General features: G+C 38.5%; 3 protein-coding genes across 4 annotated transcripts; 2 read left to right on the top strand and 1 right to left on the bottom strand.

Moving 5' to 3' along the window:
• Positions 1-1,984: 1,984 nt before the first annotated feature.
• Positions 1,985-6,342, bottom strand: LOC137733531 (3beta-hydroxysteroid-dehydrogenase/decarboxylase-like). 2 transcript variants are annotated; one of them, XM_068472677.1, is made up of 12 exons: positions 6,001-6,342; positions 5,814-5,903; positions 5,492-5,625; positions 5,227-5,397; positions 4,982-5,107; positions 4,434-4,513; positions 4,105-4,303; positions 3,670-3,775; positions 3,348-3,522; positions 3,066-3,222; positions 2,837-2,903; positions 1,985-2,365 (listed from the first exon to the last, which is right to left on the bottom strand). In XM_068472677.1, exons 1-12 carry the CDS (start codon positions 6,230-6,232, stop codon positions 2,220-2,222), a joined length of 1,683 nt encoding a protein of 560 aa, XP_068328778.1. In that variant the 5' UTR covers positions 6,233-6,342; the 3' UTR covers positions 1,985-2,219. The 2 variants fall into 2 exon arrangements, with proteins under 2 accessions (XP_068328778.1, XP_068328783.1); XM_068472682.1 differs by having other exon boundaries at positions 3,348-3,519.
• Positions 6,343-6,554: 212 nt separating this feature from the next.
• LOC137733521 (DNA cross-link repair protein SNM1) lies at positions 6,555-10,354 on the top strand. The gene is made up of 10 exons (XM_068472669.1): positions 6,555-7,346; positions 7,436-7,579; positions 7,684-8,082; positions 8,239-8,302; positions 8,504-8,721; positions 8,818-8,931; positions 9,096-9,201; positions 9,389-9,600; positions 9,866-9,969; positions 10,084-10,354. Exons 1-10 carry the CDS (start codon positions 6,675-6,677, stop codon positions 10,226-10,228), a joined length of 2,178 nt encoding a protein of 725 aa, XP_068328770.1. The 5' UTR covers positions 6,555-6,674; the 3' UTR covers positions 10,229-10,354.
• A 1,441-nt stretch (positions 10,355-11,795) lies between these two features.
• LOC137733547 (3-ketoacyl-CoA synthase 10-like) lies at positions 11,796-15,083 on the top strand. The gene is made up of 3 exons (XM_068472688.1): positions 11,796-12,232; positions 12,880-13,508; positions 14,096-15,083. Exons 1-3 carry the CDS (start codon positions 11,804-11,806, stop codon positions 14,661-14,663), a joined length of 1,626 nt encoding a protein of 541 aa, XP_068328789.1. The 5' UTR covers positions 11,796-11,803; the 3' UTR covers positions 14,664-15,083.
• Positions 15,084-15,295: the final 212 nt, after the last annotated feature.

Here is a 15,295-nt window from a genome sequence, read left to right as displayed (position 1 = left end):
CATAACTGAATTGTAAGCTAAAGCTATGGCTGAGAGATTGTCGCAGAATAAAGTAGTGGGACATGGCAAATCAACTCTGAGAAATTGCAAAAGTTGCTTTATCCAGTCAACCTCTGCAACTGTGGAAGATCGAGCTTGATATTCAGCTTCAGTTGAAGATTTGGAGACTGTGTTTTGTTTCTTGGAGGTCCAAGATATGGGATTAAAACCCAAGTAAACCACCAAACCTGTTGTAGACCTTCTGTCATTCGGATCCCCAACCCAGTCAGCATCACTGAATGCATGTAAATCTAAACCTCATTTGCTGAATTGAATACCATAGTCCATTGTGCCTTTCAAATATCTGAGAATTCTCTTCACAACTATAAAATGGGATTCCATGGGACAGTGCATAAACTGACATACCTATTGTACTGAAAAAGCAATATCAGGTCTTGTAAAAGTAAGGTATTGCAAAGCACCCACCACACGTCTATACAATGCTGGATTATGAAAGGGTTTGCCATCATCCTTAAGTAACCTATTATAAGGTAGACAGGAAGTATGACATGATTTGGAGAGAGCCATTTCAGTCTTGTTTAGCAAATCTGTAACATATTTGGATTGTGATAGAAATAGACCAGTGGCACTATGAGTGATTTGAATCCCTAAAAAATAATGTAAGGGCCCCAAATCTTTAATATCAAATTCTTGAGCTAAAGACTGGATGACATCTGTAATAGCTGCAGTATCATTGCCTGTGATGATTATATCATCTACATACAACAAGAGAATCACCACAAAATTCCCAACATGCTTCACAAGCAAGGAGGAATCAAAATAAGTAGTGAGAAATCCCATAGTAGGCAAGATTTAGTGATTTTCTGTATCTGAGATGTCACGGTAGCAGTATAATATAAGAAATTTAATATTTGATTGATAGTTTGATGCCTTGGGGCCACAAATACGTACAAGACACATTAGTCTTGCACATAAATTCTTTGAATTCCACATTGTCATGCGGAAAAATAAATCCCCACAACAGTGTTTGATTCGTTTAAAATGTCTTTATTTTTGTCATTTCTACATAGTAAATATCAAAGAAAAGATAAATTCTCTTGTAACAAGATGCACCAATTTTTTTTCTTAAATGCAAATGTTGTTTATTATTCATGGGGACACCCGATGGATCGATACTCATTTTAATTTGCACTAGGCTTTAATAATGTCGTAGTCTCAATCAATTAACCAAAGCAAGTAGTCCAACGGTACAATGACCCTCTTAATTGTGACGAGACCAGTAACACATGTTGATAGCAAGATCAAGCCAATTAAGACAATATATGATCATCAAGTCTTGTGTCTCTATACAAAATTAGTCTCTAATTATTAGCATTTCAAAATAGTTATCGTACAAACTCCTCCATCTCTTTACCCTTGTTTATTAGAAAAAAGGGCAAGATGGTTGCAAAGGGCAGGACGATTGGCAAGCGTTAATAACAATTTTCATACCATGTTAGTGTTTAACTTTCTTGATGTGCAAATATATAAGTTAAGTCACTTAATCAAAACAATATATTCGTCTATTTGCATCTGAGTTTGAATCTTTTATCTAAATAACTTGCTTTTGACACTAGACATTTGGATAATATATCAGTCTCCTCGCACCTGAGTTTAAATCCCTTACCTAAATTTCGATATTGGAACTTGGTGGGGGATATCACAAAATTGTATATAAAAACTTAAGCACAATGCATCGCAATGGCCAAATGGTACCACAATTGAAAAAACACAATGTGGACATTTTATTGAAAAGTCAATAGCTGTCGCTTCTGACGTCAATCATTTTCCACGAATTAAATGACACCCTTGGCTTTGGGTAACCAAAAAGCTGTCACTTTAATTTTTCATTAACTAAACTCTAATATGAAATTAAGTTTAGAGATGTAACATGCAACCAAATAAATAAGAGAACAATGAACAAGAAACTAAATATAACGTCGGGTAGAGTTAAAAGTTTAAAAATTAGTCAAAAATAGCGAGAAACTAGAGCAATATACAAAATCATACAATCTAGTTACAAAAAATAAATCAAATGGGACCTTTCTTCGTTTCTTATATTTTTAGGGATGTTCCGGTTGAAGAAAAAGAAGAGAATACAGGGCACAACAATCGTATCAAACACCGCAATTCTATATCAATTCTCAGGTAAGCAGTGGCAGGTAGCTATCAGCAGTCGGTCACTCAATCTTCTTGGATGTACAGAACTTTTTGACAACATCAGATTTCAATTTACGTCCACGAGAGAGAGCTTCTAGGACCATGTCATCAATTTTTTGCTCCTCCTTCTCGTACACGTAGAAAACTATGAAGGCTGCGGGAACTCCTGGAACAATAAGAGAACAAAGAAACTAAGGGTCAAGGTGGGGCAAAATCGAACTTATTGATGCAACTACTAAAAGAATGAGTAATGCCGGTCCAACCCCGTCACCAATCCAATCAAGTCCGTACGCGGCTGAAATATAGGGTGTAAGAATATCAAATGATGGGTTCTTTAAAATTTACACCATATGAAGCTGAGAGGCTGAGACTAGTTCCAACAGTTTCTTCCAAAAGCAGGAAATTGGAAGAAATTTAAATACTATAAATTAAATGTCCTAAACATTGGTTTGTTCATTAATTACCCAAACCAATTTTTCAGACTCCCAAAGTTCCTACCATTTTGTGCATGAATTTTAATGATTTTCTATATAAAATTGGACAGACTTTCAGAATGTCAGACCTTAATATTATTCAAAGTTCAAATGAACTCCCGATGCCTTGAATTCTGTGAGTGCGTGAAATGGAGGAGAGATACCTATAACATATAAGTTCTGAAGTGAAAACGCTCCAAGGAAGCTAAGAACCAATAGGGTGAGAACAACCTACAACATCACCAGTAAATATAAAGTAAACGTCAGAAAATAAGAGAACAAAGGAAGCGAGATGCAACTCTATAACTTACTAGCATGTGCATTCTGCACCTCTTCCGTGAAAATAATATACAGCTGGAAGCACAAAAGAAGATGGGAACGGCAGAGAAATACCTTAAGGAACAATATCCCGTCATATCCCTTGGCAAGAGATTTCAAAGTTTTAACAGATGCATTCCATAATGAAGCCAGAGACTTGGCAATTTGTTGCGACGTCTCTTCTGATAAGCGGAAATCTGATGACTGAAGCTTTTCAATTTTGTATCCTAATCTGGAGCAGTGAAATTTTGTTTGTAGTTAGTAGTCAGTTTCACTTAATAATGAAAGCTGAGGAAAACAGCAGTTTTCAAACAGAGAAGCTAATGAATATGAATACAAGAAGGGCATAGACCATACATCTTTTCAGGTAAACCAGCATGAGTGAACACAAATACTGAAGCTACCAGGAGAACCTTTGAAAGCATAGTAATAATTGTAGATTCAGGTACAATCAAGTTGTAGTAGATTGCAATCAAAACAATTAACGCCTTCAACGTCTGTTTTTTATCCTTCCAGAGTAATGTGTCAGCTACTGTCAAAACCACAAGTGCAATACATAAGTGCACATATACTGTTATTTCGCACATACTGAGTCAATCATAAGGATGTCATTATGCCTGATTTTAGTTAACATATAAGAAACATCAAAGTAAGATGAGTAGAAACTGAGGATTCGTACCCCTTCCACTTCCAAGATATATTGACGCTTTAGATGGTCCTTCTCTTTTCGGTCGATGTTCAGCCCTCAAATGTGGGTATGCATCAATTGTCCTCTTCAGACCATCCTGAAGAAAGTAAATAGCACTGTGTCACAAGAAAGCACCTTATCTAGAATTTGAACACAAAATGTACAATGACACGATAAGAGTGCTTAGACCTTTTTAATTCCTAAGTGCTCACCAATAAGAGATATAAGTTTAACTACACACATTCTGTATTTGTATATAGCACAAACAACATCCTAATCACAGGTTCAAATGTTCAAGGCGCGAAGGTTTGAAAGAGAAAAATATAAATGTTGTATGCTCTGCCAACTGGAGTGCTAAGTGCAACTCTCTTGTATTAAGTTATTAAACAAAGGACTTATCACTCTTTTTATGAAAAAATACTGAACCTGAAGTGATACGATGGGTGTGTAGCTGATTCGATCCTGTGCTTTCGAACACTTAAAAGATCGGGTGCAAGAGAGGAGTCTAATTCTCGAAGGCGTCAACTGTGGAAGCTTCATCCCATATGGGCCTAACAGCTTATATGTCAACTCCACCATATGTGCAATTGGCATCACAACAAAGGCAGGGATTTTTATTCTTGGCCTGCAAACGACATTCATTCAGGGAAAACAAAAGAGAATGGACATTGAACAATCACTATATTAGGCATTGAGGAGTACAGTGATTACATTTAAGGTCTCCTTAAAATGAAAGGATTACGAAAAGGAATTACCTTTCATAGCCAAGACCTTCTACAATAAGTGAAACAAACTCCCAAAACTTGATAGGTTCCATATTGGTTATAAAATATGCCTGCAAAAGCAGTACTATTTTAGGCTTTTAGCTAGAAATGCCGCAATCTGTCTCCATATAGTTTAGCTTGACATCAATCAGACATGCAAAGTAAGTTTCAAAAGCATGACTATCCCATGTTTTAGAGCAAATCTAAGGTATCAAAATGTGAAGGAATGACTCAGTAGAAAGGATGCTTTTATATTTGTTTTTCTTCTCTTAACATCAGTTTATATTACATGTACTGTCAGATTATTCAATGCAACTTTGAAAGTTTATTTCCCCAGAAAGCTTAAGTCTCCCGTGAACTTCAGAACATGTATCAAACCAGTATCCAATAAATCTTTCTTGTGGTACTAAATAAATCATGGCGGTTGAATAATTCAATCCTCTCTTTATTTCATCATCTATTATACATTTATACTTAACACCACCCACCCTATCTTGTATTTATCTCAGGTGTCAAAAAACTTAATAATATATTGGTACCTGCCCTGCAGCTTTATCTGCAACTGTCCCTTCTGATGCAAGAGCTCGCTCTGCACATATATGCGCGTGCGCCACATTTTCAACATATGTGAAATCATAAATGTTGTTGCCATCACCAATGATGAACTGTTCAATTGAAATAAGGAGGAGAAAACAATGAGCATCATATATCGTGAAAGGACTTAGCTGATAATGGCGTAAGGGAGATGCAAGACTAAAGTAACTGGGACCACCAACTTCCTTACCTTGGATATCCCTGCCCTGGCGGCAACAACCAATGACGGAACCAGCAACCTATCACCAGGTCCAAAAATGCTGCTAGGGCGAATGCAACAGGTGAGAAGCCCCTTAACACCATTTGCCTTGATGACCAATTCTTCTCCTTGGGCTTTCGTTGCAGAATAGAAATCATTGTGCTGAAATAAGTTACAACGTGCAACAATTCCGTAATTAAAATTGCATCCACACACATTCTTGCATCACTGTAAATACATTAGGAAATACTAGTACCTTAGGTGGATATGGCAAAGACTCATCCCCGTCAATAATCCCATGAATCCCATCGAAAACAACACTCGGGGAGCTAGTATAGATTAGTCTCTTTACTTTGAACTCAGTACAAGCATCAATCACATTCTGAGTTCCTGAACAAAATCAAAGCATAGTTTCAAAAGAAAAAAAATAAAACTTTGCATAAAACCCCAAAAGAACCCCAAGGATCAAGCATCAATCATATCCATTGATTAAACCCGAACTACGAAATTATTTACTAAACTAAAAACTGAACTTATCAAAAACAAGAAGCAAAAAAAGCACAATTCGGATTGTATACCTTCTACATTGACCGAGTGGTGGAGCTTGTAATTGTTGATGGACGAATTTGGAGCCGCCATGTGGAACACAACCTCCACGCCTTGTAACGCTACAAGATTGAATGCATAACGCAGAAAATCAAATCACGCACACCAAATCAGCCGCCATTGATGCAAACTCAAGACTGAGAGAGAAAGAAAGCTGACCTTGAAGAACTTGGCTCTTGCTGCGGAGGTCGAGGGACACGTACTGGGCGCGACCGGTGCTCAGGGCTTCGGCTAGAATGCTGTTTTCTTCGGAAGGTTCTAGATCAACGGTGGAGCCGAGGTCGGCGATTCTGACCCGGAACAAATCGTATCGGATCAGCATCTGGACCAAGTGGCGCGCCGCGAAGCCTCGGCCTCCGGTGACCACGCACCATTTTTCGTCGCCTGACATGGCAGGAAGATGGCGGCGATCCGTGGAGGTGAAGGCAACGAGGATGGGAGAGTGGAAGTGTCACTGTGTGAGATAGTCAGCAAAGAAGGTGGACAGAAATTTACGGTGGGAGTGAGATGGAAAACCGGAGGAATCTAGCTGACGGTTAGACCCGCCAATCTGCCCAACAGAAGCTTGGGCTTTGGTTTGGGCTTAGCTCAAAAATTAAATTGGGCTTTTCTGCTGGGCCCAATAATAGCTTTTGACCCAAATTTGCTTGCTTTTCCCTCCCATTTCCGTTTCTCCAAACAAATTTCAAATTGCTCCCCCCAAAAGTAATTCCTCTTCAGCTTTTCTGCTTCCACATTACATTCACTGGCAGATTACAGAGAACCACTCATACTCTCGACGGAGTGAGAGCAGTGATCGGCACAGAATACTCAACGGAGAAGAGGAGCAAAACATGTCCTCAAAGTCCCAGCCTTTCTCTTCCACCAGATTCAACTCAATGATCGCCGCCGCCGCTGACGACGACGACTTTCAGATCCCACTCACCCAAACAGCCACAGCTCCCAAGCCTTCCAAAAAGCAGAAGCGCTCCAAACCCATCTATCGCGGCAAGGAGAACATTCCCCCCAATTGTTTCGGCAGCAAAGACTCGACTTTGGAGCAGACCCAGGGTTTCAAATCCTCGATTTTCGAGTGCAGCTTGGATTCGATACCCACAAGCTTCGATTGCGGGACCCTCGACGGTGGCGGTCTCGCTTCTTCTTCTGCGTGCGTTGACGAGGAAAAGGAAAACGAAAAGGGGTTGAAATCAAAAGGGGGGTATCTGTGCAATTCAATCGAATCTAGGTTAATCAAGCCTCGACCCGATTGGGATTTCGGTTCGGGTGATGGCGAAAGCCAGGATTTTGAGGAGCTCGATGTGCTGCTGAAGCTGTGCAATCGAGCAGGAGGAGGAGAGAGTGTTGGCGTCAATGGAATGGAGGAAGGGTTTGGAATTGTGGAGGACGAAAATGGGGGTTTGGTGCTGTGTCCTCTGTGTGGGGCTGACATTTCGGATTTGAGCGACGAAGAGAGGCAGGTCCATAGCAATGAGTGTCTTGACGAAGAGGAAGTTCAAGCTCAAGACGTAAGTATAAAGTATTAATCTTTTTGAAGATTTTGGCTATTGATTGTGAATGCTGATTGTGGTAGTGTGGGGTGTTTTTCTTGGAGCAGGCTCCGTGTCCTGATGAGGAAAGGGGGCATCAAAATTCCGGGCAAGTTCTTGAGTGGCTGCGCAGCCTGGGATTAGAGAAGTACAAGGATGTTTTTGTTCGAGAAGAGATTGATTGGGACACTCTACAATGGCTCACAGAAGAGGTATAGAATGTAGGATATGTCTGCCTATTAACTCACCCTTTTGGTTACTTGATTTGGATTTTGATTGAATTACTCTTTCTTGTTGATTTTTATTTGCTGTGAAGGATTTGTTTAGCATAGGCATTACTGCACTTGGTCCGCGGAAGAAGATTGTGCATGCCCTTGCTCAACTTAGAGAAGGTGCCACTACTACTACTAGTAGTTCAACTGAAGCACAACCAAGAAAAAGGAGAGCCAATGGAGTCGATATGCCCAATGATACTTCAGAAGCACCAGTTAATGATGTTAGTAAAACAGCTGCAAACAAATTGATCACAGATTACTTCCCGGGATTTGGAACTGCTAGGAAGCAAGTTTGCACCACCTCTAGAGAACAGCGAAGGGTAGAAAAACGGGTGCCACGTTCTGGTCAGAAACGTGGTGTGGAAAACAATAATGCCACAAATCGGAAACTCAGGGATATTCCCTCGTGGTGTTGCATACCAGGAACACCATTTCGAGTGGTAAGTGACCTTGCAAGCGATTGTGAATGTCACTGTGTACTACACTTTTTAGTATGTATTGCTCTTCAGCTTTAGGATAAGTTATGGTGTTTTCATCCTCTTCATTTATAAGCCTGAGGCTGATTTTCTGACAAGTTCATTTGTTCCCATTTGCAGGACGCTTTCAAATATCTTAGACGGGATTGTTCGCATTGGTTTCTAACTCACTTTCATATGGATCGTAAGAATGCTTTTTCTTTTTCCTTTTAAAACTTGTATTTAATCTTGCTTGTTAGTCCGGAAACGTACCTCATTTGGAATGATGTTAGTCCGGAAATGTACCCCATTTGGAATGATGGCAGCTACTACATAGGGCTAGTTATTTGCAGACATTTTTGGGTCAAAGTTATCTGATTTGATATGATTGCAATTGTTACTGCAGATTATCAAGGTCTAACGAAGTCCTTCTGTCACGGAAAGATTTATTGCTCCTCCATCACAGCTAAGCTTGTAAATATGAAGATTGGCATTCCATGGGACAGTATACAGGTTGTACCTGTCAACCAAAAGATGAATATTTCTGGTATTAATGTGACCTGCTTGGATGCAAACCACTGTCCTGGTTCGATAATTATACTTTTCGAACCACCCGACGGTAAGGTGCGGTCCAAACTTACCTTCTAACCTCACTCCATAGTATTCTTGTTTTCTTTTCTATGTTTGTTGGATAACGGTCCCGATTCCATGTGTATCTAGGCTGTTCTGCATACAGGGGACTTTCGCTATAGCGACAGCGCAGCAAGCATGTCTTTTTTGCAAACATTTTCTATCCATACTCTCATCCTTGATACCACTTATTGTAAACCACAGGTGAGCCTGACACATAGAATACGGCATATGTTATGAAGTTCATGTCTTTCCTTTAACCCCTTAGAAAATAGATTGCTCATCATTTTGTTGTTGGAAAGTATACACTGCATAATACAAATTTAGAAGTGAAGTGACGTTTACTCTCATTTCATTATGTTTTGCAGTATGATTTTCCAAAGCAGGAGGCTGTAATACAGTTCGTCATTGATGCCATTCAAGCTGAAACTTTCAACCCTAAAACTCTATTTCTGATCGGCAGCTACACTATTGGTAGAGTTCATTGCTTATCTCGTTTCTATCTCCCTTTTGCTTTTACATATCGATTCCAATGTGTTGCTCTATATCATTGGATTACTCCATAAAGTGGTCATTTCATTTCCTTTCTGCTATCTCTTTAACCCCCAGCTCATTTATTTCTCTCTTCCCATCCATATGTTTTATCTCCATTTTGCAACAGGAAAGGAACGACTTTTTTTGGAGGTTGCTCGTGTGCTCCGGAAAAAGATTTATGTTAATGCAGGAAAGCTGCATACTTTAAAATGCTTGGATTTTCCTGAAGAAGATATGCAGTGGTTTACATTAAACGAACAGGAAAGCCATATCCATGTGGTCCCTATGTGGACACTCGCAAGCTTCAAGCGACTGAAGCATATTTCCAATCAATATTCGGTGAGGGATTTACCCTTTTCCTTATTATGTTACTTGGTATGTAGACATATCCAGAGAAATGTGTTTTCGAAGAATAATGTAACTCATGTAGATATATAATGAAATTTCTGACTCTCTGAGATTTGCGAAGTAGCATCGTATCATGAACTTACATTTCTCGATTAAGCTATCCTTTCCATGGACTCGAATTCCACTTCATATTAGGCCAAGGGCAAGACTGAAGTTTCGAAGTGCTTAACTAGTTCCTTTGTTCTTTAACTCGCAGAGTCGATTCAGCCTTATCGTTGCTTTCTCTCCAACTGGTTGGACTTTTGGTAAAGGAAAGAAGAAGTCCCCGGGAAGAAGATCACAGCAGGGTACCGTTATAAGGTGACATTTCCTCCTCTGCTACAATACTAAATTGCCTTCGATGAAACTTTTGACCATATCAAACATTATAGAGTAGTGATTCTCGCACTCCCGCTTTCTCCTCTTGCACTGCAGGTATGAGGTGCCATACAGCGAGCATTCCAGCTTTACAGAACTCAGAGAGTTTGTGAAGCTTGTTTCTCCAGTGGAAATAATACCTAGTGTGAATAATCACGGACCAGATTCTGCCAAGGCCATGGTTTCTCTGTTGTCATCTTAAATTTTTATTTATTTTACTAACTTTACAACTTTTGTAATTTTACCCTCAATAATAATGGATAACGTGATTTGTATTAGGGTTGTAATAATGGAACTTCTGGTTGTGCAAAGGTCCCATACGTAATAGAGGTTGACGGTAGGGAAACTTCCAACAGTTAGTGTTAGTTCTAGCATTCAAGACAAGTCATAATTCGGAGTCTTCGTTGTGATTATCCCCCAATTACATAGTCCTGGTATTACGGTCAACTTGTATTATAATGTGGTTTATATATTAATACTACGTAAAATATGAGAAATTGTTTGATGTGAAATCACACCTCCACGTCAAGTTATTAATCTAAATGTTACAACATGGATGGATGACATGTTTAATATGTTTTGGACTTAGAATATAGTGTTAATAAATAGATTCACCTGTAATAACATGAATAAATTATTAATATCACATAATAATGAGACAATCACTTTCAAATAAATTCTCTGTCAATTTATATTGCAACACGTAACTTAATAACACCAAATAATAACGTGATGATATCACTCAAAGTGTTTTTAAGGTAGAACTTTGCTAATGTATGAAATGACCTGCCGACTTTCCTCATTGACTACCAATATTAAATACAGATTGAGACGCAGCACCAAAGAATTTTGATCAACACATTAATATCGTTGCCCCATTTGAAGGAAGAACAAGTGAGTTATCCAACCGAATGAGCATCTTCAGCAAACTTAATCCATATTCCTCTTCTTCTTCTTTTTTTGTCGAGTCTAGTAATTGAATTCTTCACGAATAAGCGTCTTAAAACTACATTTTGAAGATGCAATTCTCCATACTAAACTGTTATTGCATCTGACTATTATTAATATTACACTCGAGTCTCGACATTAACAAGTGATACATGAAGAGTCATTTTCTGTGATTTTTCCCATCGATATTAACAGTTGTAAAGAGGACTTCACTAATTAAGCATTCCATTAACTTCTTGTACCACAAATAAATATAATTAAATGGTGATGACCGTGGTAGATGAATAAAATAACAAGCCTCTTCTTTGAAAAGATTTTTCGATGTACCGAGAACACGACCTGATTACCGGTACACTTAAAAGCATCTCCTTTGGTGAAGCCAGCTAATGGCCTTGAAGGGCAAACGCCCCCTTCCCTCAACTACCTTCTTTAAGTTTCCTTTGCTTTGGACTCATTCATATTCACAAGAAACAGAACAAAGTGTGTGACACTATCACTCGCATCATCCATAACCAGAACCAATTAATTTTCCATGTTCACCAAAAAAAAAAAAAAAGAGAGCTTATCAAATTTTTTTACAAAATAGAGAAAACCAAGAAGAAGAAAACTTGGAATTGCACACCCCAAAAATTCCATTCCATTATTGTAAAAAAGAAAAAAAAGAAAAAAAGAAAAAGGAATTCAAAACTCTTAAAAGCTCTCAACTAATGGTTGTTCGAGTTGGTTCTAGTTGGTGTTTGCATTAACTATTTTCCACCCACCACTTTTGATGCTCATATATATATTAACACTCCTTTCATCTCTCTCACAATCCAATCCAATCCAGTCCATGCCAATCCCACCCACCATGGCCAGTGAGCAAGATCTCCTGTCCACCGAGATCGTCAACCGTGGGGTTGAGTCGTCCGGCCCCAATGCTGGCTCCCTCACGTTCTCCGTTAGAGTGCGCAGGCGGCTGCCGGACTTTTTACATTCCGTAAACCTAAAATATGTGAAGTTGGGGTACCACCACCTCATCAACCATGCCATATACTTGGCTACCATCCCTGTGCTTGTGCTGGTTTTTAGTGCTGAGGTGGGAAGTTTGAGTAGGGAGGAGCTGTGGAAGAAGCTTTGGGATGATGCACGTTATGACCTAGCAACCGTGCTAGGGTTCTTTGGTGTTTTTGTGTTCACTTTGTCTGTTTACTTCATGTCACGCCCTCGATCCATCTACCTCGTTGATTTCGCTTGTTTTCGGCCTAATGACGATCTTAAGGTAGGTTTTTATTTAATTAATGGATTAATTGGTAACTTTTTCAATGACTTATTTGCATTGGTTTTCCATGTATGTGTATATAATATATGACTTTGACGACTTAATTTCAACATCTAATCTTTCATGGTTTTGTTGATTATGTATGGTGACAAGTTATAATCATTAATTGAAACATTCTTGTATTTGTGTTTTTTTTTTGTTGATCTTATGTTTTTTGGTTTAACTTGTTTTTTGATATGGGAAAACATTTTTGGATTTGATTTTTCTTCATTTGACATATTCACGAGACTTGAACTTTAAATCTCTAATAATTAAAGCAAATACTAAATTTCGCTACACCTGTCAGAATATTTAACTTTTATTTCCATAATTAGCTTATTTTTTTCCTTAATAAATTTAAAAAAAAAATGCGTTTTGTAATTGTAGTTGAGATGAATCTATTGTGTTCTCTAGCTGGTAGCTATATATTTCAAAAGAAATACACGGGATATATGGTGTTTTTTTTATGTCCTTGGTCATTTGTAAATTGGAAAGTAATCTCAAATTAAATGATTGAATTGCAATTAAGGGGGATGCGCGCAATTTATTTATTACTGCAAATGAAAGTAATTTGTGAGTACATGTTACTTTGTGATATTCTTAATTAGGTCTCTAAGGAACAATTCATAGAGGTAGCAAGAAAATCGGGCAAATTCGACGAGGCGAGCCTAGAATTCCAAAAGAGAATTCTAAATTCATCAGGCTTAGGAGACGAGACCTGCATCCCAAAATCCGTTATCATGTCGACTGAAAACACGGCAACCATGAAAGAAGGCCGAGCTGAGGCCTCAATGGTCATGTTTGGGGCACTCGACGAGCTCTTTGAAAAGACTAGGGTCCGTCCGAAGGACGTAGGAGTCCTAGTAGTAAATTGTAGCATCTTCAATCCCACACCCTCATTGTCTGCAATGATCATAAATCACTACAAAATGAGAGGCAACATTTTGAGCTACAATTTGGGTGGAATGGGGTGCAGTGCCGGAATCATAGCCGTTGATCTGGCTAGAGACATGCTTCAAGCCAACCCTAATAATTATGCTGTTGTGGTGAGTACTGAGAGTGTGGGGTATAATTGGTACCCTGGTAATGACAGGTCCATGCTCATTCCGAATTGCTTTTTTAGAATGGGATGCTCCGCTGTGTTGCTGTCCAATCGCCGCCGCGATTATCACCGTGCCAAGTACCGGCTGGAACACATTGTTCGGACACATAAAGGCGCTGATGATCGGAGTTTCAGGTTTATCAAATTTATTTGTCTTGCTCTGATTAATTTGTTTTTACACTTGCATCACAAGTCATAATACATTTTAATAGAAGCTTTGAAATTTGAGACCCAAGTCCCATAAACTAATTAATCTTTCGTCCTAAAAAATGATAGAGGTTTAGAGATTTGGATCTGCATGTCACAAAAGTGGTCCATGCACTAGCATTAACAGGTGTGGTTGAACTTGAACTTGGCCCATGACAGATAATATTTTGGTTCAATATATTAATCATGACAGATAATATTTTGGTTCAATATATTAATCATTTTTGGGTAAGAATTAGATGACATTACAAAAGGAGAGGAATCCGCTTTTGGACGTACTAAGAAAGAAATGTATGGTATCGGGTACCAATTTATAATATTCATATATCATAAAGATTTGATCAACATTTGGTAAATATTGTATTGGCTGATTTCGACTATGTTAAAAACATATAATTAAATTGGTATTCCCCAATAAAAATTACGTATATACACCTTAATTTATTTGATTAGATAGGTGAAGTGTGAATTAACCTTTTTAGGTTTTGACCTAACCACAACATGTGATGCAACAGGTGCGTGTACCAAGAGGAAGATGAACAAAGATTGAAGGGGCTGAAGATCAGCAAAGACCTAATTGAAATTGGTGGTGATGCCTTGAAAACCAACATCACCACATTGGGGCCGTTAGTGCTGCCTTTCTCTGAGCAGCTCCTCTTCTTTGCCACATTAGTTTCAAGGCACCTGTTTTCCAGGGGAGGCACTTCGGAGTTATCTTTAGCGTCACGCAAGAGACCCTACATTCCGGACTTCAAGCTGGCTTTCGAGCGCTTTTGTGTGCATGCAGCGAGCAAGACTGTGCTCGACGAGCTGCAGAGGAACCTCGAGCTGAGTGAGGAAAACATGGAGGCCTCTAGGATGACGCTACACCGCTTTGGAAACACGTCGAGCAGCAGCATATGGTATGAGTTGGCTTATTTGGAAGCAAAAGAGAAGGTGAAGAGAGGAGATAGGGTTTGGCAGTTGTCATTTGGTTCTGGATTCAAATGCAACAGCATCGTTTGGCGGTCGATGCGCCACGTTAGGAAGTCCTCGAGGAATCCATGGCTTGACTGCATTGAAAAATACCCTGTGAATCTCTAAGCTAAACTTGGAGATGCATGCTAAAGAGAGGAGGCCTAGGGTTGTATTAATGTATTTATCTGGTGAAAATGCTGGAGTGACTCTCATAAGTTTCCCTTTTCTTTTAATTTGCTTTTGTTTTTGTTTTTCAAATTACCTTTTTTTTTTAACCGAAATTAATTATGATATTGGCAAGTGAGGATTCTTAATTTGTAAAGTGTTTAATTTGTAAGTATTTGAATGTTTATAGGCTTGCAGTACTTCTGCATTTCTTTGTGGATCAGTGTTATTTTTGCACTGCTGCAAAGATTTTCAGATAGTAATTTGGAGAATATGCAAACCTTGAATTATTGTGATAAAGTTTACTTCTGAGTTCTATTTTTGCATGCATTAAGTATTATAGTCAGTTCTACAATTTAATTAACGTACTTTTTCTAACAAGCTGTCAATACCCTTCAAGTGTTCAACATACGAAGCCTTACCGTTAAAAAAATTATGTTTGCTTAATAAAAATTGGAGAATGAAGGAATAAGAGAACATAGAAATAGATGAAAGAAAAAGAATAAGATTAACTAGTTTTTCTACTTGATATGATTTTAATTTTAAGATATTTGATTACAAATGAGTTATCTCAATTTATATTCTCAGCAAGT

This window comes from Pyrus communis, chromosome 1, assembly GCF_963583255.1.
Source record: "Pyrus communis chromosome 1, drPyrComm1.1, whole genome shotgun sequence".
Lineage (NCBI taxonomy): Eukaryota > Viridiplantae > Streptophyta > Magnoliopsida > Rosales > Rosaceae > Pyrus > Pyrus communis.
Note: the sequence above shows the minus strand (reverse complement) of the source record. Positions and strands in the feature narration are given on the sequence as shown.

Coding starts and splice junctions, on each gene's coding strand:
- LOC137733531 (XM_068472677.1), bottom strand. CDS start 6,232: ATGTCAGGCGACGAAAAATGGTGCGTGGTCACCGGAGGCCGAGGCTTC. Junction 5,108..5,226: donor CCAGGGCAGGGATATCCAAG/GTAAGGAAGTTG, acceptor TCAATTGAACAG/TTCATCATTGGTGATGGCAA. Junction 3,523..3,669: donor ATATCTTGGAAGTGGAAGGG/GTACGAATCCTC, acceptor TGGTTTTGACAG/TAGCTGACACATTACTCTGG.
- LOC137733521 (XM_068472669.1), top strand. CDS start 6,675: ATGTCCTCAAAGTCCCAGCCTTTCTCTTCCACCAGATTCAACTCAATG. Junction 8,083..8,238: donor CAGGAACACCATTTCGAGTG/GTAAGTGACCTT, acceptor TCCCATTTGCAG/GACGCTTTCAAATATCTTAG. Junction 8,932..9,095: donor CCACTTATTGTAAACCACAG/GTGAGCCTGACA, acceptor TATGTTTTGCAG/TATGATTTTCCAAAGCAGGA.
- LOC137733547 (XM_068472688.1), top strand. CDS start 11,804: ATGCCAATCCCACCCACCATGGCCAGTGAGCAAGATCTCCTGTCCACC. Junction 12,233..12,879: donor GGCCTAATGACGATCTTAAG/GTAGGTTTTTAT, acceptor ATTCTTAATTAG/GTCTCTAAGGAACAATTCAT. Junction 13,509..14,095: donor GCTGATGATCGGAGTTTCAG/GTTTATCAAATT, acceptor GTGATGCAACAG/GTGCGTGTACCAAGAGGAAG.